The sequence below is a fragment of the Terrapene carolina genome, unplaced genomic scaffold, assembly GCF_002925995.2.
Source record: "Terrapene carolina triunguis isolate 2854851 unplaced genomic scaffold, T_m_triunguis-2.0 Scaffold199, whole genome shotgun sequence".
Classification (NCBI taxonomy): Eukaryota; Metazoa; Chordata; order Testudines; family Emydidae; genus Terrapene; species Terrapene triunguis.
Window position 1 is genome coordinate 3,518,262 of NW_020664550.1, and position 23,255 is coordinate 3,541,516.

Below are 23,255 nucleotides of genomic sequence, written 5' to 3' on the forward strand. Positions count from 1 at the left end.
ATAGGTGCCTATTACCCCCCACCAAACCTGATTGTTCACACTTGCTATCTGGTCACCCTAGGTCTTCGCAAGGCTGCAATGGGTGAGCTTGGGTCCACTGGGTGGAGTGAAAAGTCAGTGTCCCTTCCCACTGGCTGTGGAGTAGCAAGTAGCAAGAGACCATGACATCAGAGAGTGGAGGGGATTTCGGGGGGCAGGGGTGGACATGGCTTTCCAGTGCAGTGGTGGCAAAAAAGAAAATTGGAGGGGGGGATATCTTTTTTTGTTTTCAGTCTAGAGCGCATGGGCGGGGAAACAGCCCCCTCCTGCAGCAGGGCAGCCGCCTAGCCCACCATGGGACCCAGGGGGCTCCTTTCCCCCTCCCTCCGGCGAGGCGGGGCCCACCCGGGGCCCCGCCCCTTCACTTCCCGACGTTCTAAAAACTGTAACAGTGGAGCCGGCGCTGTCAGTGCGGCCGGGAGTGCGGGGCAGAGCGGCCGGGAGGCAGCTCGCTGGGGTCGGTGTTGCCTGCTCGCCCCGCTCCCCGGCTGGGAGGGCCCCCTCCTTGCCGCCAGCTCCCCCTTCCCCCTGCTCCGGCCCTGAGATCCTTGTCCCTGCTGCCCCCGTTCTCCCACCATTCCCCAGGATCCAGGCACATGGAGCTGCTGTGCGTGGAGGGGGGCCCCCGTGTGCCCAGGGCGGAGCGGGACCCCCAGCTGCTGGGGGACCGGCGGGTGCTGCAGAACCTGCTGAGCCAGGAGGAGCGCTATAGCCCCCGGGTCTCCTACTTCCATTGCGTGCAGAAGGAGATCAAGCCGTTCATGCGGAAGATGCTGGCTTTTTGGATGCTGGAGGTACGGGACCCCCCTCCCCTAACCCGGGTCCTACCCCCAGTCCCCCCAAATCCATCCTGGAGTCCAGCAACAACGCTTTTCCTTACCCCTTTGTCCCCACCGCAGACACCGGCAGAGAGAGAGGCTGTGCCTGCTGGGTGTGGGAGAGAGAGACCCACCCCAATCGCACTGGAGTGTGAATGGATGTAGTGGGGTCACCTAGTGGTGGGGGCAATTGGGGGGGGGAGATTTTTTTGGGTGGGGAAGGCATTCGGTTTGTGGGATCTGTATCAGTTGGTAGGGGGGACGCTTGGGAGAGGGTCTGGTGTGTCACTTGCTGCAGGATGAGTTCCAAAGGAGACAGTCTGATGGGGTGGGGAGAGGCCTCTGGTTTGTGGGGGTTCAGTCTGTGGTTGGAGGGCTCTGGTGGTCAATCTTTTGGGGGGATGGTTAGGCAGGGGGACTAGTGGGGTAAGAGGGCATTTAAAAGAGCCCCCCCCGGGGTTTTGTAGTGGTGATAGACCCGGGGTGCTTGGGAGCATGATTTCCACCTCTGCATATGGGGAATTGCAGCATTTCCTTCTGCACCGAGAGGGCCACCCCCACCCAGACAGCATGCTCTCTTCCACGCCCTGGCAGTGTGTGCTTTTGCCTCTAGGGGGTCCCACCCGCCTTACCCCAGGCCCCCAAACTGTCAGCTTAAACAGCTTAAACTGTCTGCCCTATGTCTGGCAGTTTAGAGAGCTGGAGTTTCAATGCAGCTGTAAGAGAGAGCCTGGGTAGAAAAACATCACAACCTCCCACTCCGCTAAATTAAAAGGAATGCGATCCTCAGCATTAAACAACTTAATGAGGAAAATATCGGAGATGTCTCCGTCTCTTTTCATAAATGATCAAGCAGTGAATAGTCTAGACTCAGAGGAAAATGAAATTACATGAGGAAGAAACAGAATCCAGATTGAATTCAGGCTGTCAATCTCTCCACCCCACTGGCTGTCGTGACAAACTGCGCGTTTCCATTTTTAAGCACATGCCGATTCCAACTTTTTAAATTATCCTCTGTCTTAAGTGCACTTTCTGAGATAGTTACTTGGCTAAAAGCTGCTTTGGGGCCTGATTCTGCAAGACACTGAACTCAGTAGGAGTTGAAGGAGCCCAAAGTAAACTTAGAGGCTGGGATTTCCTAAGGGTGCGATTTAATAGGATTTGAGCTATTAAGACCAAATGTAGGTCATATTGAAGTCGGTGGCACAACTTCCATTGACTTCAGTGGCAGCAGGATTTAGTTCTAAATGCTAATCTTTCATTTTTTATTTTAAATAAGGGTGAGGGGGAATGCAGCCAAAATTAAATCTGTGAAATGAGAAGTGAGTCTATTTTTTTTTTTAAAGGAGAAAGTCTCTGGCATGCGGTTTTATGTGGGTAGAGAGTACACAGGGAGTCAAAGTTACAGTTTGAAAGAGAAGGATGATCTTTGCTATAGCACAGGGGGAAACCTCAATATTTTTGTAGTTCTGTTAAAACAAGGAAATAAATATGGCCGGTGTATTAATAGCATAGTTGAGGGAATAGAACAAGGGACTTAAATTTAGGATTCCCGGATTCTGTTTATGCCTGTCATAAGTGTGGTGTAGATAGAGGAGGGGAGCCAGGAGTTTGAACTCGGGTTCTATCCCTGGCCCTGAGAGTGACTCTTTTTGTGATGTTGGGCAAGTCACTTAGCCCAGAGATTTCAAAAGTGGCCACTGATTCTTGGTGCCTCAGTTTTTGGGTGGCCAGCTGTAGCCACACTGGGACTGATTTTTTCAGAGGTGCTGAGCACCCCCATTCAAGGAGAGCAGGAAGTAATCAGCACATCTGATCATTAAGACCTAGATGCTTGAAGTTGGGGAATCAGAAACAGAGGCACTCAAAATCAGTGGACACTTTAGAAGATTTTGGTCTTTAACCTCTCTGTGCCTCCATTATACCCAGTTTACTATTTTCCCTACCTCCCAGGGGAAGGTGAGGCGAGTTCTAGGACATTGGGCCAAATTCCCTGCTGGTGATGTGTTGGAGTTAAACCAGCAGAGAATTTGGCTCTTAAGGCCAAAAGTGCTTTGAGAGCACCAGACGAAAGGTTCCACAGAAATGCCAAACACTACAATAACTAGTAGTTTTGAAGTCCTGATGCGGACAGGAGCTGAGGAGTCCTGCATTTAAAACACTTCCTTTCTTCTGTTGGGTTTCATCAGGTGTGTGAGGAGCAGAAGTGCGAAGAGGAGGTCTTCCCCTTGGCCATGAACTACGTGGATCGCTACCTTTCTTCGGTCCCTACTCGAAAAAATCACTTGCAGCTTCTGGGGGCCGTCTGCATGCTCCTGGCTTCCAAGCTGCGAGAGACCATGCCCCTGACTGTGGAGAAACTCTGCATTTACACAGACAATTCCATCACACCACAACAACTCTTGGTAACCTCCCCACTCTGCCTAATAGAGCCTTTCTCCCTATTCCCCAACTCTCTTATCCTCTACATGCTGCTACTGCTTGGCGACATACCTGCCCTGTGGCTCCTTCTGTCTTCCTTCCCCTGTTTCCCCAAGCACCTTCCCCCATGTTCTGCAAATAGCCTCTCTGCTTCCTTGCCCAAGTGGACACACAACCTTTCGGAGAGGTAGAACTGCACCCCTCACTTAGAGCCACCACCTCTGCCTCGGTTCCATGCAACCCTGGTGTTATTCTCCATTGATTGCTCTGGTAGGCAGAATCATGACACTGAGGTTATAGAAAACATTACATGTGTTAAACACACATCCCCATCACTGAAATTCACTGTGTCCCATGTTGGGGCTTTAATATGGTAAATAGCTCTGGATCAACAGCCCTGGAGAGACCAAAGGCCCTTATTCACAGAACAGGTACTGCAAAAGGCAGTGGATGGGGAAGGCACTGTCAATGTGCATATCTGCCCAAACCAGGAGGGACTTCATCTCTGGGGATGAGAGGGGAGCTGAGTTTCCATGTCCTCTCACCCTTGGTCTTTCTTCTGAGACTGCTCACAAGGGGGCCAGTTGTGATGAGGGACTTTTGTGACCTAGATGCCTGCCCACTGGGAGACCACGGTCCTTGGTGCTCAGAGACCAAGGTGGTAAGTGCGGTAGAGAGGGGCTGGGAATAATGTAGGAAAAGGTCATGGACTTGCTGCCATTTGGGATTGTGTGGGGGAGGACAGGACTAGTCCAATGGGAATGAAGTGAAGCCATTTTTACAAGGTCTCAAGTGACACTAGGACTTATTTACTTAATTCCATTGCTGCCCAGGTGTCCCACGGGGTGGAGTCTTCTTGGTGGAGCTCAGTCAATGGTGGAGGAACGTGAAAGGGCTTCAACGGTGTTAGAACATGTGCCCTTCAAGAGGAAACCACCACCTGACTTCAGTGTAACAAACATCCCTTAGGACGGTTTGTCTAACAGAATTTCCTAGGGTTAGTCATCTGCTGGTTAGGTTATTTTTGAGAAGTGGGGGTGGTGAGATGATGTAATAATGATTCGTCCCCGGGGTGGGGAGTGGACCCACTAAACTTTCAGGTGGGAGCTGATAGACATTTCTGGTTATTGGAGAACTTTTTTTATGATCATGCAAATGAGGATTGGGGGGAGTTCCCTTCACCTCCCTGCGACTTCCCCTGAGATATATGGAGGATTGCTATTGCTTCGGTAACACGGGTGGAGGATGCTCACAACCAGAGTAGGTGGATTGTGCCACATGTGATAGCCAGGTACGGGTGTCCACAGGAGTTGCAGGGGCTCATTGTGTCTGTGGAGTTGTCCCCATGGTTGGAATGCAGCTCCTTGCTGCTGTAGAGGAGGGTCCTGTTGGGCACGAAAACTCTATATCCAGGGGTTTCACTCTTCTGTAAATAAAACTTCATCCCTTGCAGCACTTCCTGATTCTTGAATATATTCCATGCATGTAAATCCCATGGATTATAGTGGGAATTATGTGCATAGAGTTCATTTCTGGATCAGGCTCCAAATTAGAGGCTGGTATGTGTGTGTGGTAATGATGGGGATTGCCATCTGGCAGAGAGACAGATTCAGTCTCCATTCACCCCCTCCTGCTCCGGTGCTTGGCAAAGGTTGGGGAGGCTGCAGGGGCAGCAGGCCAAGCACCTGAGCGGGGGGGTGGGGGGGGGACCAGTTATCTTCTGGGAGGGTGGGTGCATTTAACAGACGAGATGGGAAGGGTGTTTTTTTCCCCATGCCCACGGGAGAGAATGAGACGGATAGGTCAAAATGCTCCGATTCAATGGACTGTTTGTGTGGCTGGATTTAATGCTGGGGAAAGGTGCCTGATTGCCAGTCCTGGAGACCGAAGGTTGCTGTCCACTGAACAGGTGCTTGGACTGCAGCAAGGCAAGCTTTCGCCACATGTTGCCTCGTCTCCATTTCTGACCTGATCACTAGAGCTGAGATGGGGGTGCAGTCTTCATGGCCCAGGCAATCCTTCGCCTCTCTACTGAGCCCACCAAGTAGTGGAAGCTAGGTCGTGTCTATTGCAGTTATTTCTGTGATCACAGAGAAATTTTGACTGATCGCCACCAGGCACAGGTGTTGAACAAAGTTCAGGTTGGTTCAACTACCTTAAAGTGCCAAAAATCAACATGATTTTATTTTGCTGTGGGTTTGGGTTTTTTAAATTAAATTTTTCAGGCTTAGTGTATAACAGGCATTTCTTTTGGCCCTCCCTAATTGATCTTTCAAAAATGGCAGGGAGTTCTGTGTTTGCTTGGGCTGTGAAAGAGGCACCAAGTTTGAAGTTTTCCTTTCTTCTTAAACTGAAATGCTCTGGGCTGCACACCTGGAGCCATTTCAAGGGTTTGTAAGCAAGGAGCCTTGGGTAAGATGTGCCTAAATACACACACACACACACACACACACACACACACACACACACACACACACACACACACACACACACACACACACGCACACAGTTATAGTGTCGGGGGAGAAGAAGCAGTGGTACTCTGCCAGGTGCCTTCCACAACCCAAGCTCTGCCTACTCGTGACACCAAAATGAGATGCCACGCTCAGTAAATTGGGTGGCTCTTCATATGGCTGTACCCCTCCTTTCTGTCTGTCCATCTAGGGTCTTATATTAGCACCCATCACCATAGTATCAGAGTACTTCCTTTTGTGCTTTGCTCAGCAGTGAAATAGTTAACAGTGCTGACATTTACATTTTCACCAATAGGCTTCTGCGGCAATGCCCAGCTGAGATGAGCAAGAACGGTTTCATCCTTGGTGCCAAGCATCCTGCCTTATGGTGCTAATGATGGGCTTCTCGTGCATGTGTCCACAGCCAAAAGAGTGGAGCCTCCCATGCACTAGCGTGGAGCTCCAGGGGCAGTTGTCTCTTTAGTAATTGGGGTTCACTTGTTTTGTTTTTTTTGTTGTTTTTTTGGGGGGGTGGGGGGAGGATTGAGCAGAAGGTGAGCTGCCCTGTGGTTAGAGGCAGCAAGTGGGTCAGAGCAGTTGGGGGCCTGGAGAAGGACTTTGTCTTTGAAGGTCATTGGGAAAGAAGACACCTGTAAGGCTGTGATCTGAAAGTCACACCAGTCCTGCTCTTGGTAAACTCTGTAGCCCAGCTGGGAACAGACGGTAGTATGACTTCCCACTCTGATCTCCTCTTGCTGGGTCATAGGCTCCACGACCTGAGAAGGATTACAAACTCTCCAGGATAACCTTGGATGGAACTGGTGAGGTTTGCATTTGTGTTGGGATGTGACAGAGTTAATGCTCTGCTTACAAAACCAGAGAAAGCTGCTGCTTTCCTCCTATGTGCTAATAATGCTATCGACTTCTCTTCTTTCACAACAGTGCAGTGAGAGTGGGTGGGGAGGGGAAGGAGAGCTTCTTCATCACAGTTTGGACAATGGATACATCCTGGACTTTTAGCACAAATCTGTGCTTCCGGCGCACTCTCCTGGGCCCTTCTAAGGGAAGCTGGCTCACTTTCCCAGCAGGTTCACTTCCTCCTCTTGGAGAGGATGCCTGGCACAAGCTCGGCATTCTAAAAAGGATAAATTAAAACAAAATCTTGATGAAGTTATTCTTGGCAGAAGGAAATGATGCAAATGAAGGACTTGTCCACTTGGAGGAAGTTGGGTTTCCGTCAAAGGGCGTTATCTAACCATCTTTCTTTTTTTCATTAAACCACTGGCTAGAGGCTTTTCTTGCCTGTGCAGGATGGTACTTAGCCACAAGATGGTTGGAGGGAGCAGCTATTGTCAGCAGGTCATACCGTCCCTTGGCTTGGTAGGACCTGGTTCATGTATTAGCTGTACTGTTGTCTCGTCCTCTCCCTAGATATTGGAGACCATGGTTATAAAGAGATGATAGTTTTAGCTTCCAAAATAGCAATGGTGCTTCCTGGCATCTTGGTTGCCCTGAGGTTTCAGAGGTGTTAACGGTTTGTGCATAACCCATGTGCTCTTTGCAGGGCAGGAGAAGGGAGATGAGAATGAAGATGACTTGTGCTATTGCAACCCAAGGCAGTTTCACTTGGGCTGTTAGCCTGAAACTTGTGGGGTGGGAGGGAAGAAAACAATCTGGTTGCCAATGTCTTTGCCATAAAGCAGGAGTCTTGCTTTTGTCCTGGCCATCCCAGCTCTTGCTGCTCCAGCCTTGCAAAATCCATTCAAGTGTCTCAAGCAAAAGAACTTACCGGCATCTCTGCTGATTCTCCAACGTAGGTGGCAGCAGTAACTTTTCTTCCTCCTTCCCTCTTCCCAGAGTCCCATTCACTGATGCTTTTCTCCAGCTGCCATCTTCAAAGACAGCTCAGGACCTGTCATCTGGTACGGTACACTCCTGGGCTTTGACCTTAGTAAGTCTGACTTCCTGACTGCAAGGCATTTGTGGTCAGAATTCAAACAGGCTCAGTACCCATTTAGGCATCAAAATAAGTGGCCAGATTTTCAGAAGAGCCCCGCACGTTGCGTGCAGAGCTCTTCTAAAAATCTGTTCTCAGGGCTAAGCCCTTGAAAATATGGCCATTGCTGGGAGAGAGTTATTTTATATAGCACTAGTGATGTGTAGAGACCCATAGAAAGGCAGATTCCTCTCTTAGAGGAGCTTAGATCGAAGGGTCCAGTCCTGCAGGGTGCCAAGCATCCTCTACTTAAGCTCCCAAGCAGGAGTGTGCCCTTAGACAGATAACGCAATGAATCGTGCCAGCAGCTCATGGTAGGTAGAGATAGGGAAAGAGAGATAGCAGTAGACTATGGGAAGTGATGACTGCTCTTGGCAGAGCATTTCCAAGGAAAGCAGATCAGGCAAGTTTTGCTTTTGCTTAATTCTTGGGTGCAATGGATGTGACTGTTCTATGTCTGGGGAGCTGGAGGGGGGCAGAAATTGTTCCAGCCTTTGCTATAGACTGCAGCCTGAGCTCTGATCCTTCACAGGAGACAGACACAAACATTTAACCAACGTTTCCTATTTGCAAATGGACTTTCACATTCTGCTCATTTCAGTAATTCTGCATCTGTTGCTAAGTAGGCCGGGTGGCCAACTGCAGCTTTGGAGTCTCTTCCCACCCACTTTTTGAGTCAACCGAACGAACGGAGATGAAGGAGGTCAGAGCTGCTCAGATCTGCTGTTTCTAATGTAAAGTGTGGGTCTGCTGTGAAAAGCGAATTTACAACGGCACCTTGCTGCTCATCAGCTCTGCTGACTTCAGTGACAAAAATTAGCATGAACTTCATCTCCCATTACTCCTGCAGAGCCAGCACAGTGATGGGAAAGCGAGCCGGATTGGGCGTCTTGAACAGAATTGCTTCCTAAAGTCCAGTCATTTCAACTTATGCAAACTCATTGAAGGCAGTGAGGTTGCACAGGTATTTCTGAGGGTAGAATTTGACCTGCAGCATCCTTATTGTGGATGAAGATCTACAAGAAGGAAAGGACCCAGCTTGACTGTCAGATCCAGGTTGAGTTTGCAGGGCTGCAAATCAGAAAAAAAACATCTTTATACATGTAAGCACTTGAGCTAGAAATCACTGAGATATGTTAAACACAGGGTCCCATGAGGCTACGTGTCAGAGTAGAACCACAATTTGGTGTCATCTTGGCAGGAGAAGAGGAGGTAATGTACAGTGGAAGCTGCATTACTAAAACCAGTACTGGATGCAGTGAGGAGAGATCAAGAGAGCAGATTTGCTGGTGAAGAACCTGATTGTGTGTGCTCTCCATGCATAGAAATCCCAGCCAAGTGGAGGGGTGTTCTGCACACTGAGTATCCTACAGGATTGGGACCTGACTTTCTCCCAGTACAGAAAAAATGCAGAGCTAGCGGGGAAGTGTTGCTGGCTCTCCAGAGTGATGATAAATTCTGCAGTCTAAAGAAACAAAGGATAATTTCCTATGTTTAATTTTTTTTAACCACTCAGAGCAAGTCAATTAGATGCCAAGGAAACTCCAGGAAAAGGATGTTTGTGATCTTGAGAACATTGTCGCTTTGGTGTGCTGCTCTCCTCTCTGTAGCAGCCTTTTGTTGTGCTTCTTCTAATGATTAAGACATTCTGACACGCAGTTCAAAGCTGGAAGCCAGGGACGGAGGGCGGGGGGCAGAGAGAGCAGCGAGAAGTTTTTATTAGGCAGGGTGGCGCAAAGCTTCCGTGAGTCTGATCCTTTGAGGTGCTGAGAATCTGCAGCTCCAAGATTGTTTTGAGCCTCCCTGCATACCCTGGGAAGAGCTGCTTCTTTGTCCTTCTTGAAAGGACAGATTGAGTCACCCAGACAGGTAATAAAACCAGATCAGTGTCAGTGCTGCAGGGGGGAAATAACCCCTCACACGCGTTAAGCCTGGTGAGTCTAGGGTGAGCTCCCATGGGCCACCCAACTTTCTCAGCTGAGCTACAGTTTTTCCTGGTGGGTGGAAGGGGATGATCTCCTTCTGCCAAACATTTCCTGCAGTTGGGACAGGCTCCCTCTGTCTCTTGTTTGCGGTTGGTATGTCTTGTGTCTCTTCGGTGCTGGGTGGGAGGTCCCAGACTGACAACCTTTGAGGCTTCAGTCTCCTGTTAATAGAGTCATAGAGTTTATGGCCAGAAGGGACCATTAGATCATCTAGTCTGATCTCCTGTGTAACACAGGCCAGAGAATTTCATCCAGTAACTCTTGTGGTAAGCCCAATAACTTGTTTGACTAAAGCATATCTTATCCACAGAGCAAGTCTGAGCAGTGGCCATGCTTGCTTTCCCATCAGTGCTCCAACCCCAGAAAGAGGCCTTGGGCCTGACCTGGACAGTCTGCGTATCGGGGCAAGAGGGAGTGTTAGCTTCGGCACATCAGCCTTCCCAGCGACATTGGCAACAAAGGGATTTGAACCCTGATTCCCAAAGACTTGGATTGAACCCCAGTAAGCTCATTTCACATAGGCAGGCAGGCAGCCAGCCAGCAGGTGATAACAACTTTCAGTCACGACTGCCCGAGGCTGTGTTCTAATTAGCGATCGAGAGAGGAAGAGCTCTGTATCCCATTCCCGATTCCTGGGCTCTGCAGCAGAGGCCTTTTTCTGGGTCCTCTTGCTAGTCTTCTTCAGCAGCTCAGACCCCCTTTCTGTAGCCAAGCCTGATGTCCGTTCTATATTCTCCTGTAATACGGTGCATCCCAAATGACCTTTTCCTGTGATCTTCAAGACCTGTGGTTTACAATCAGTCTTCTCCTTGCTCCTTGCTTTTCCTCACTGCATTTAATTGAAGAGAGTATAGGTTGTTGAGTATGTGCTGTTCTTATGTGCTGTGAAGGTAGAAAGTAGGCTGGTCAGTATAAAAGACCAGGCAATCCATCTGGGGAGCTTGGGGGGGGGGGGGGGAGGGGACCCAACCCCCTAAAACAACCCTGATTCTAGCAAAATACCATCCACTGGCAGGAAATGGCCTTGCAGCCGCACAGTGATGATACTGTGCGTTTTGCCCAGCGTGCGATTTGAAATAGGTTGAGCAATGCTGTTGTTTAACAACTCAGAACTGGTACTGTTGTGTAAGGGGAAAAGGTGGGGTTTTTGTTTTTAAATGAGCTAAGCCAGAACCGTCTGAAAAATCAATCTCGCTTCTTCAAAACTGCTTATCCTGGCAGAATTGGCTGCCCGGTTGGCTTCTCTGGGGGCAAAATCAACCTCATAATCTATTGCCATTTAAAGATAATGGGACTTCTGGTAATAGGAACTACACTCTGAAATCAAGTGACCTAGTTAAGGCCAAGTGATGTCAAGAGGTAGAGACACCACTTTATTTGTTGCTCTTACGTGGCCTCCATCCCAATAATATCCGAGCGCTTCACACAAGCTTTAATATCCCTATCTTCACAACTCCCCTGTGAGGCAGGGCAGTGCTGTTCTCCCCATTGTAGAGGTCATCTTTCCTGTTGAGGTGGCTATGGAATGAAAGGGCTGGTTTGTTTTTGTTTTTGTTTTTTTAACAAAAGGAGGAAGTGACACCTATTGGCTACAGGAGATCCTGGACTGTATTCCTGGCTCTGCCACAGACTTGCTGTGTGATCGTGAGCAAGCCGCTTGACCTCTCTCTGCCTCATTTTCCCACTCTGAAGTGGCAATAATGCTCAGAGGGCTCTTTGGAAGCTCAGTGGGCATGATCCTGAGAGGGAGCGAGCAGCCGCCACTCCAGCTGAAATCAATGGGCGTGCGAGGGCACAGCGCCTCTAGGGATCAAGCCCAGAGTCTGTAAAGTGCTTTGAGATCACCTTGTGGAAGGAGCTATACAGGCCAGTGTTCGAAAGGGTCTATGTCATTCTGTCTGCTTTCTAGTCCTTCCATGTTTAAAAGTTGTTCTTGCAGCAGACTCTGTCATCCTGCCTCAGGCTGGGGTCTCACCAGGTCTTTTGAGCCAAGTTGGGTCAAGTTTGTTGGACAAGAGACCCTTCCGGAAAGGTGTCGAAGGAAGTGGTGTGGTGACTGGGTTGTGCTCTTCTTTACGAGTTGGTAGTGAGCCAGTGACCCAGCCTGGCGCTAGGGGGCATGGTACTGTTGGAGGTGCCTTAAGTAGACATCCTGATCGTTTGTTGTCACTAAAGACCCAGTGCCTTGTTCCCCAGTAAAACTGGATACTAAGCTTGGCATTGTAACCAAATTCTAACGTAATCCCTCAGTTAAACATCCCTATAGATGCCGCTGGAAAAGTTACTCTTCCTTTTCTAAAACTGCATAGTGTCGCGGTTGTAGAATGGCTTCTGTGCTCCAACCTAGAGGTGGCTGCATTTCATTAGGCAGTGAAGCAGTCAGTATAGACGGTCCAGCCATAAAGTGGTTAGAGATGGAGGGCATTAAGGTCAATGCTCCTGGGTGAATTCTGTGATTCTTACTCTGGCAGATGCCCATTACCATCAATGGGAGGTTAGGCTGAGTGAGGACAGTGCAATTTTGCCCGTAGGTTGGCTTGGTTTAGCTGCACACTTATTTTGTCCCTCTCTATTGTGAGCATTTAAACTGCATCCACTGCCGGAATATTCAGGGCTGTCCCTTGTAAACTGCTGTGAGCTTTCTTAGGTGCAGAACTTCTCCATGCCCTATAGCCCCTTTGTGCTGCACAGCCATGAGCCAGGGGCATCTCCAGCAAGCACAGAGGAGGTGTACCCATTTCTGTTCCCCTACTTCAAGGAGACATTCTGGGAGCGGAGAGGGGGAGTGGCCAGGGGGTGCCTACTCCCTGGTTATTCTGCACTGTCCCATAGGGGTTACTCCTCTATTGGTGCAGGTTTGCAAGTTAAGGAAAGTGCTAGTTAACCTGCACCAATAGAGGAGAGGCCTGTGGCTTCCTCTCTTGATCCCTACACAAGGCCGTGCATCAGTGCAGGCATGGATTTGTCCCACAGTCACAGACTGCGGGGAGATGAGTCCCCTGGCAGGAACTTTGCTTCCCCTCTTTCTGTCCTGCCTCATAGCATTGCAGCCTGGACGCTGTGCCGCAGGGCTGGCTCCTCCCCAAGCACCGTGCTTACACGCTCTCGGCTCTCGCTAACTCTCTCCGTGGCAAAGCACTTTCTGTACAGAAAGGTCTGACCTGTTTGTGTAACACTCGCTCTCTGTCCCCTACTCAGGACTGTGAGGTCCTTGTCCTTGAGAAGCTAAAGTGGGACCTGGTGTCAGTGATAGCGAACGACTTCTTGGCTCACATCCTCTATCGGCTCCCGCTGCCCACAGACAAGGTAGAGCTGGTGAAGAAGCACGCACAGACCTTCATCGCCTTGTGTGCCACAGGTAAGGGGCTGCTTGTTGCACTGGGGGCAGCAGAGCTGTCTCATTAGGACTGGCCAGGCTAGAGCAAGCAGCAAGGGCGGGCTGGTGGTTACATCACAGGACTGGGAGCTGGGTAACCTGGTTCTGATTCCTGGCTCTGCCATTCTGGCTTGCTGGGCAAGTCACTTGGGGTCTGATTTCTAGAGAGGCTCCGCACCTACATTTGCTGGGGAAATCAAGGCCCTTAACCTCTCAGTGAGTTCATCTCCCTGTCTGAAAAACTGGGGATGATAATGCACGGGGTTGCGAGGCTGAGCACACTAATGTTTGTAAATTGCCTTGAGATCCTCGGCTGGAAGCCGCTACAGAAGCGCAAAGCCCCAGTAAGAATATTATTACAATGGCTAAAGCCTGGCATGGTGCAGTCAGCTGTCCATGGTCAGCGTCAGCTCTTACCGCGCAGCCGGGCCTCTTAAGTGGCGAGAACGGCACAAACCCACCACTCCTGAGCGTGCCCCACCACCTGGCCCCTTGGCTCTAGGCCAGAATTCTAATGTCAGATTCCAAAAGTTAGAGATGGCAAAGGCTTGTTGGGGCTTCCCAGGCCAGTGCAGCATCACTCCCTGCTGGGTGCTCTCCAGTCTAGATCTAACCACCCAAGCAATGCAGTTTCCAGCACTTCCCCGGCAGAGACTGTTCCATGGGCTGAGATCTCCGTGCATTCCTGACATTCAGCCTACGCTTGCCTTTGCTTAGGGCTTGTCTACGCGGAGACTTACTCCAGAATAGCTATAGCGCTTTAAATTCACACCCTGCCTTATTGCGGAATAACTTCCCTGTGTAGACAAGCCTCTAGTTTTACCCCTTTTTCCTAGTCCTATCTACTGCACCACTCTAAGCCATTTGGGGGGGGAGGGATAGCTCAGTGGTTTGAGTATTGGCCAGCTAAACCCAGGGTTGTGAGTTCAATCCTTGAGGGGGCCATTTAGGGATCTGGGGCAAAAATCTGTCTGGGGATTGGTCCTGCTTTGAGCAGCGGGTTGGACTAGATGTGGTCCCTTCCAACCTTTATATTCTATGTCTCTTCCTGCCTTGGACTGCAGACACTCGTTAGCTTTACAAGGTTGCTGCAGGACGCAGCCACGTTCACAAGGATCCTTGCTAACATTCCTTACTCCATTCCCTGCCTGCCTTGTAGATTACACCTTTGCTATGTACCCTCCGTCCATGATTGCAACGGGCAGCATTGGCGCAGCGATTCACGGCCTGTCTGTCTCGGCTAACTCTTTCTCCGGCGAAGCACTCACGGAGCTGCTGGCCAGCATTACTGGCACAGAGGTGGTAAGTACTGGTTTGGGGGAAGCGTGGCACAGAGGTCTGGGACTCGGGACTGAGGATTCGGTTGCTGGACTCACTGCATGTCCTTGGGCATTTCAGTTCCCCTCTCTGTGCCTCAGTTTCCTCATCTGTAAAATGGACACCAGAATGATGCTCACCTACCTGTGTAAAGGGCCTGGGGATCATTAGCTGGAAGGTGCTTTATAATGCAAGATAGTATTTACTATCTCTGCCCAGGCACTGCCAAGCTGATCAGACCACTGGATGTTGGTGTTCTGGGATGGGGAGACCACCAGGAATCTGTTTTGGGATAGAGTTGGAATCTAAGTGAGAAGGCAGCACAGGGGCTGAGAGATTATGCCAGGGGAGGTCTGTCACTGTCACCCTGTTGGGTAGTTGCATTAAGCTAGATCTAGAGAGTCCCAGGGCATTTGTGCTTATTCCTAGCCTCCCAGCAGAGGTGCATGGGATGGGGCTTAAGGCAGAGGAGAGGCTGCATACATACGTTGGGGAGAGAAGCTTGTGTCCTCAGGAATGGCCAGGCAGGGATCGGAGAAGTAGCTGCTCAAGCAGGCACCTGCCAAGAAGTGTTACAGGGCTTCAGTGCCCAGGCCTGAAGTCTCAAGTCGCATTCTGCAGGGAGGGAGGGATATTTCTCTTTCTCACAGTCAGGTTTGGGGTCTAGGTCTCCTTTATTCTCCAGCTTCAAATATAGGGGTTGCTCACCCTCCTCCCCCCATAAGTGACCTTCAAAGTAGAGAAGGGACAGGGCTTGGCTGTAATGGAACGAAACAGGATTCTTCACTGAGGCTGCTGGACACAGGCAGACCCTGTAAGTTCTCTCCAGCTCCCAGACTAACTTGGTCTATCCTGCCTAGTGTCCTCACGCAAGCTCTCCCTAGGTCCTGGCCTGGACTAAGCAGTCATGGAAGGGATGCTGACTACATTATACCACCCAAATGTCCAGACTGTGGTAACCCTCTGAGTGTTTTTGTTATTGGAGTCCCCAGTCTCTCCCTGAGCGCGGTACTACAGCGTCTGGTTTGCCCGCCCCCAGGGCTGCTTCAGCCTCCCACGGTCTGCTCCTTCTCTCCTTGCTGCTGGAATTACAATGCCAGGAGGGGCTGCTGTGTGGCCTCCTGCAGACTGCTGTATATGGCTCCCGTCTCGTCAGCACCATCCTCTCCTCCCCAGCTGCTGACCTTAGACTGAACGCCTCTTCTCTACACACCATGTTGGCTCAGAAAGCTGTGGCTGAAGCTAGGCAGAGACTGGCTTTTTGTTCCGAGTCTGTACAGCGCCTAGCACAGTGGGGGCCGGGGCCGTGACTGGGGCACCTAGATGCTACCATAATACAAATAATTAGTAATTGTAATACATAGTGCTGGCTCTTGCCATGGCTAGGTAGGCGCAAGGGGCTGCGAATCTTCACTGGCCAGCAGTCACTGGCAGGGATGCCCTGGGAGGAAGCAATAAAGATCCCCCGCCTCTCCTGCCTCTTTCCGGAGCATAACTACACTAGCCCGAGGTACTTCCCCAGCTCATAGCATGCAGCAGGGTGCGTGGCTGCTGCATGCCAAGGTCTGTTCCATCACTGCCCGGTCGTACGATGGCCCGGATCACTTTCTCCTTTTGTCCAGCGTGATGGGGGGCGTGCAGGAAGCCTTTGAAAAGCAGACACAAAGGGAGGCACCCGCTCACCTGAGCGGACAGGTGTTAACGGGATCGGGTTCACGGGAAAACAGGCTCGGCAGCTGCTAACCTCGGCCAGTGTCCGATTGCTGCCGCTCTAAGCGTGGGCGGGAAGGGAGCCAGAAGCAGCTTGCCATTCCAGGACTCTTGATCAAAGGCGGATGTGCATGGAGCCGTAAGGCAGGAGTATGGGGAACTGGTCCCTCAGCACCTTTGGGGAGCAGGTGAGGGGCTTGAACTAGGATGGTTCAGGGTCCCTGTCTTCAATCATCCCTTGCTCCGAGCACTGGACCTCGGGAGCCCTTGTTCCCCCACAGCCCCTTTGATCTCTGCATCTGCCCAGGCACAGAATGCTTGAACTCTGGCGTGGAGTTAGTTACCCTCCCCCGATAGCAGCTCTGGGGAATTGGGAGGTTTGGGGCTGTAGTGGAGCCAGGAGAGGGATAATCATAGCCTAGCATTGTCAGAGGGGGGCCGGGCGGGGGGGCTCACTTTATTTGCTCAGTGGTTTTTGTTTGAGCCTTTAAAAAGTAACTTTGAATTGCCTGCAGCCAGCTGCTCTCAAGCTGCTGCTGTGAATGGGGCAGAGGCTGAATGCTGCCCTGTGAGCAGAGTTAATTGAAGCCCGCGAAGGAGAACAGGTGGGAAGCAGGGAAGATTTCAAAGGCCGGCGAGGGGGAACACAAAGGAAAGATTAGAGGGCACTGGAGTCGCCGAGGCCCAAAGCTGTTACTAGGCTGCCTTCCCTTATGTAACCCCATCGGTGTGTGCGCTCAACGCAGCCTTTTCTCCCAACCCCCTCCCGGTTTCCTTCCGACTTCTCCGTGCCAATCCTGTCTTCAGGGCCCATCTCCTGAGCTTCGGCGGCTGTTATTTATTCTTTGTATTACGGTAGCACCTAGGAGCCCCCTTCCTGGCCTAAGACCCCATTGTGCTAGGTGCTGTACAGCCACATTGCAAAAAGATGGTCTCTATCCCAAGGGACAGCCATGTCCTCTCTAGCTGGAGTAACCTTTCTTTGGACTACTTCCACTGGCGTTCTAATGGATGGGGCGGAGGGAGAGGTGAGGATGGGGGTGGGATTCCAAGCTCGGATTCCTGGGCCCCATTGATTCAGTCCATGAGCTTGGACAGGTCTCTTCCCCTTCCGGCGACTCAGTTTCTCCACTGCTTAAATAGAGGAGGATGATAACCTCCTTCCAATGGCCACTGAGGCTTAATTCATGAATGCTGGCGGTGCTGCAGGGGCATTAAGGACATGCAATGACTTACCGTTATGCAGACTGTGCTGCTTTGCTCTGTTCTGCCTCTGCTACCAGGCTGATAAATTCCTGCCATGGGTATCTGGGCCATAAGGACTCGGGACCTCAAGCATCTAATAGGTTCATTACTCCTGGTTGTATTAAGGTTTTATCTTAAGCGTGTGATCACCGAGGGGTTAGGTGCTGCCCGCTTACTACTTAACAAGTCTTTGCTCTCTGGTAAACATGCCCCATACAAGGTTTGATTCTGAGTGTGCAGCATTATCCACAGGGAGATGGGCAGGTTAGAGTCTTCCTCCCCCTTTCCTGTAAGGCATGGGACCATACCTCATTTTTTAAATAGGCATCTGGTGGAAGGTGACAGCCCTAGATTCTGGGCTCCTTTACAGAACAGGTATTGCGGGGGCAGGGCAAGCGTCCCACAGCATACTCAGCCAGCATGCAAGGCCCCTCCAGAGAGCCAGAGGAGAGCTCCCTCTTGATCCCTAGACAGTCCGTAGCATCTCTGCCGAAACCAGCCCCTTTGCGGGTGATTGCAGTGGTGGCTTTTATGAGATGCAGACCTCTGTCTCGGTTCCTAGTAGACTTAGCCGCCGAATTCAGAGAGGCCATCCAACAGTGGCAGCTTCTGGTTACTGCTGACCTGTGCTGAACTCGAACCAGGGTCTCCTTGCCTATCCCCCGTCCCTGCAGCCCATAGACATGGCCTGCCAGCTGTCCCCTCTCCTTCTCCTGCCCTGGGTATAACACAGCAGCAAACTAGCCAAGAGGGGGTTTAGAATGGCCGTTGCTGGGGCCCCGTGTACAGCTCTCTTCGCCTCGTTGCTGCGGGTAGAAGGCTAGAGGCTACGCTTACTGGAAATGACTTGGGGAAGGGGAGGTGGGTGTTGCTATTTTTGTTTGCCACATCCTCTGTCAGTTTCTAAGAACCAGTTGTGGATTCCTGGTAAGAGATTCTATGTGTGACACAATCCTGTGAACAGAGACGGCCCAGAGTCCAGCCTGGCTCTGGCCAGAACCCCAGCCCTCGCCTGTGCAAAATGCCACCATTCCTCATCAGAAATTGGGGGCAGAGGGCAACCTCTGCCCTTTACAGATGCAGGAGGCCCCAGACTCCGCTGCATCTTGTGCAGCACCCTGGTGAGTCACTGCAATCTAGTGTCAAACCGGAGGAGTTTCCTCACCCTGCAGAGGCTCTAGGGGGATTGTCTTCGATACTTGCCGTGCTCTGCTAATTAAAATCATTCTTGCTTCAATGTTTCCTTGAGGCTGGGCATTTCCCTTGCCCCAAGTACTGCACTGGAGCCAGGATCCTGGGCAGTGTTGCCAGGAGATGCAGTATTGTGCTCCCAGTGCATGAAGAATCTAGGAAAAATCAGATGAAGTTCTCTGATGGTATAGAAAGTGTAAGAGCCTAGTGAGGAGCATACTTCGTCACGTAGACGTACCTGCATCTTAACAGAGTGTTAATGTCCTCTGCAAAAACTGATCGCTTCGCATGAGACCCTTGGATTGGGATAGCTGACTGGAGTCTGAGAAGTCTGGGTCTAGCTTTCACGGAAGGCTTGGAGTTAAGTTGAAAACTGTTCCCAAATGTTCCTCACTTTACTAATTCCCCCCCCGCCCCCCCCAGCACAGCTTGGTCCTCTGTTGGAAATGAAGGACCAAGAACGGTGGGTTTAATTTAACTCCATGGTGATTTGGGGCCCTACCAGAGCTTAGGCAGCCCAGTCAGACACTGAGCACTCTGAAGGAGAAGTGGGAGAGAGAGCGAGTATGTGGGCAGTTGCTGGGAAGTCGAGGTGACTAAAGAAACAAGCCTCTCTTGAAGTATTGAAAAACGTCTCCGGGCGTTTAGGCTAACGTGTGTGCAGTCTGACACAGGTCCTTGCTCCGTGTTAATATAGGTAAATACCAGTGCAGGAACTGTTTACGTCCATTGAGAGAGGAAACAAAAGTAGGAAAAGCCATGATATTGTGGAGCTGAAGAAGGGGTCCTGTCTAGGGAAATTACCTTTCCAACCTCTCCTACTGCTCCAGAACAACCTGCACCCCGCCGTAGCGGGCCATAAAAGTGACCTTTGTGGGAATCCAGTAGAGTAGGGAGAAGAGGTGGAGTCACTGCAGAGCATTTTCATAGAAGGGGCTTAAAGAATAAACTCAGATAAACAAGTTGGAGACGCTCTGTCTAGGACTAAGCCTCGTCCATCCATTTAGATGCTCAGGCCTGAAATATAGCCCCGCACCTGTTTAGAGACATCAGCAGGGCTCTCTGATTTCCGAGAGGCAGAGTGGAATTGATGCCTCTGGTCTTCTTTCTTTCCTCTCTCACAGGACTGCCTGAAAGCGTGTCAAGAGCAGATTGAGGCAGCCTTAGCTGAGAGCCTGAAACAGGCTTCCCAATCCCAGCAGGAATACAGCTCCAGGAAGACTCCCGACTACCCGGCCAGCCAGAACGGCAGCATGACCAGCACGCCTACAGACGTCACAGACGTCAACCTGTGATGAACCCCCCTTCCCCATAGTCCCCCAGCCCCAGGAGAACGGGACCTCGCACTGGAGAGGGAGAGGCCTTGTGGAACCTGCTGCCCATTAATTCCGTCCGTCTGAAACGCACCGGGGACTCAGTCCACTCACCTGAGGTGGCAAGGACCCATCAGCTGTCCACCCAACAGCCCAGTAACATCAGAGGGGAGGTGGGAAGATAGGCTGTGATGACCTCGCAAGAGGAGGCTCAAGCAGGTCTAGATGGGTTGGCATCTGGCAGTACTTTGCTGGCCCTACTCTTAACCTGCCTCACCAGATGGTGGCGGGGGGAACGTTTTGTGGTGGGCGGGGGTTAAAATACATCGGGGGAGGGGGTGAAAGAGCTTAACTTCAGTTTTAAAGAGTTTTTCGGGTTGTTTGTCTGAAACATAGTTGGTGCACCGTTGCCGTTTGCTGTCTCCTAGGGAACCTTGGCCTCAAGCACAGCCAACCCTTCCGTGTGCGCACTTCATGCACATTAAGCTCTATTATCTTGGCTTCTGGGATGAAGAAACATTCACCCAATGCCTCCTGCATTGGAGCAGCCCTCAGTCCCTAGTACAACAGGTTGGCTTGGTTTGGGGCCGAGAAGACGGGTTGATGGGGAGCCAGCTGGAGGAAAATAAGAGGAGCGGGTGAATCCATCTCCTCACTGCTCAACACCAGGCTGGTTGGGTTTCTCCTACTGGGAGGGAATAGCAGGATTGCTTGTGTCATTGTTAACAGGGAGAACAAGGGTCTGGCTTCTTGTTTTTTTGTGCTTGCTTTGTGCAAGTGCTCTGTTTTGGGGATAAGTCTTAAGAGCTGGTACCGAAAGGTAAAAGCCCTGGGAAGAAGGAGACCTTTAGTGTGAGGCTCACTGGGTGTAGGGTTGGAATTGGACTCACTGCACCTGAACTACCTTAAATTGCCTTTGCTTTCTGCCATTCTCCAAGAGGCATTAACCAACTGCTCAGACAAGGGAAGAAGAAATGGAAGATTTGCAACTTCTTGGTGGGAAACTGGGTGCTACTTCCCCTCTCCCTTTCCAAACAGTGCCTTAAGCATCCTTCCACCTACCTCCATCAATCCGCTGTGCCACCAGGGCTCTCACGTGGAGATGAGTTAGTTAGTTCAGACACCACTCTTATTTTTAAGTATATACTGAATGTGCTGCTATAGTCTTAAATTTCGATGAACTCCTCCAGAAGGTCTCAAATCCAACTGGAAAAATAAAAAGCAGGAGGGTGAGGGCAAGAGAGGGGGCAAATATAGAGTGTTTTTATAGGTGATATATACACACACACAAAAAAAAAATAGGCCATAAATACTTCCAAGCACTTATGGACAGAGAAAAGATTTTTGTTGTTGTTGTTGTTGTTCCTGTTTTAGTTTTTAAAAAGTTTTTAAAAAAATGCTGCTTTGATAAGAGAGACTCTTACATATTACTATTTTATTCAAGGGCAGAAGCCAGCTGGACTCTTGTCTGCTAAGATGGGAGGTAGAACACTGCTGCTTACGTAGATTTCTGGGCACTGATGGTGTCTTACCCTGTGACTATGTCGCCCTCCAGGGAGGAGAGGGGGAAAAACTCCCTCCTAGGCTGCCACCAGAAACAGAGTCTTGTTTGTCAGGCTGCTTTTTCCTTCCACCCATCCTCCCACCGTGCCTAGCCTGATTTGCCAAAAAGGAAAGCTGTCTGCCACTGACTTCTGCTAGCTGTTAAAGTTAGGAGGGGATAGAAATTACATGATGTTTGGGGGCTGTTTGTATAAAAGGAAAAAATATATATATATATTAATGAGTTAATTTAAAAATGAAATTGTTTGAACTATCCATATGCAGAAATTCCAGGGCTAGGAAACCAGATGAAAGCATATGATGTTGCAATAAAAGACTTTTTAAAAAAAAGTGAAGCATCTAAAGTTTCCCCTTTGAAAGACTGAGTCAGATTATGTCTCTTTTTTGAGTGCCTGAGCGGGGCCCGGCCCTGTATACAAAGAGATCTCTGGAGCCAGGTTCTTCTACTCCTGACAGCAACAAAAACAATAGCTGTCTCTTCCTTTCTAATCCCTAGCCCAGAATTTACAACCCAACCAAATGCAAGTGACCTTGTTCAGACAGACATGGCTCACAGCTGAGGGATCCACAGTTTGACTGATTCCTCAGCTGTGGGCTAATTTGCCATGCCATTGTCCAGGAAGTGCATTGTTCCTGAAGGACACTGGGGAGGAAGCGAGTTTGAAGGAGGGAGTGCGAAGTGTCAGTAGGGCTTATATGGGAGAAGGTATAAAGAAGAGGTGGGGAGGAGCCAAAGAGGATGGCGAAGGGATAAGCATATATTGGATTAAGAGAAAAGCTGGAGGATGGGGTGGAAGTGGGCAAGGTCTTGAAGCTGAGACTCTAATGCAGGTGAGAGGGAACCTGGGGTGGGGGGAGATTTCAGTGGGGGTATCCTGGACGGTAGCAGCAGCTTGTATGGTGGCGAGGTGAAAAATCAACCGGCCTTAAACTCACTTGAGAAGCGGCTCAACTAAACCAGAAGTGTATATTAGAGAAAGACACTCCCCTACCCCACGATCAGAACCCCAGCAATAGGCCCTAGCGGGAGTACGTGGGAGAACCCAGGACTTGGGCACTCCAGTAACTCGGGTCCTTAATAACATGCAGGCTTCCACCCCTGGGGCAAATTTTGCGCTGTACCTTACTTGCTTTGTTGATGCACCTGTCAGAGGCTACGTGACCCCCTCCAGTGTAACGGCGTGGAGGTCGTTGGATGAACACAGTGCTCCAGCTTGAAAGTGGGACAGAGCTCAAGGTAGAAATATATATTTAAAAGCTTTTTTTGGGGGGGGAGAGAGGGGGGGAAGGAAGCCTGGATCAGGACAACAAGGCCTGGTGAGGGGCACACGGTAGAAGACTGTGACTTTATAACCATCTACTGACTCTCTGAAGTATCTTTGCCAAATGGTTTTCAGTACAGCAGATACAACTTAGCGTTCGCCAAGGAGAGTGAATGCGAACTACACTAAGGCCTGGTCTACACTAGGCTTTTATGTCGACTTTAGCGCCGTTATATCGAATTAACCCTGCACCCGTCCACACCAGGAAGCCATTTAGTTCGACATAAAGCTCTCTTTAAATCGATTTCTGTAATCCTCCCCAACGAGAGGATTAGCGCTAAATTCGACATGGCCATATCGAATTAGGCTAGGTGTGGATGGAAATCGACGGTAATAGCTCCGGGAGCTATCCCACAGTGCACCACTCTGTTGACGCTCTGGACAGCAGTCCGAGCTCGGATGCTCTGACCAGCCACACCCCCGGGAAAATTTGAATTCATTTTCATTTTCCTGTCTGGGCAGTTTGAATCTCAGTTCCTCTTTGGACATCGAGGGGAGCTCAGCAG

The 23,255-nt window shown here is 50.4% G+C and overlaps 1 protein-coding gene across 2 annotated transcripts; it reads left to right on the forward strand.

Moving 5' to 3' along the window:
• Positions 1 to 530: 530 nt before the first annotated feature.
• Positions 531 to 20,100, forward strand: LOC112114684 (G1/S-specific cyclin-D3-like). 2 transcript variants are annotated; one of them, XM_026655272.1, is made up of 5 exons: positions 531 to 833; positions 3,047 to 3,262; positions 12,911 to 13,070; positions 14,248 to 14,390; positions 19,676 to 20,100. In XM_026655272.1, exons 1-5 carry the CDS (start codon positions 636 to 638, stop codon positions 19,844 to 19,846), a joined length of 888 nt encoding a protein of 295 aa, XP_026511057.1. In that variant the 5' UTR covers positions 531 to 635; the 3' UTR covers positions 19,847 to 20,100. The 2 variants fall into 2 exon arrangements, with proteins under 2 accessions (XP_026511057.1, XP_029768175.1); XM_029912315.1 differs by lacking the exon at positions 3,047 to 3,262.
• Positions 20,101 to 23,255: the final 3,155 nt, after the last annotated feature.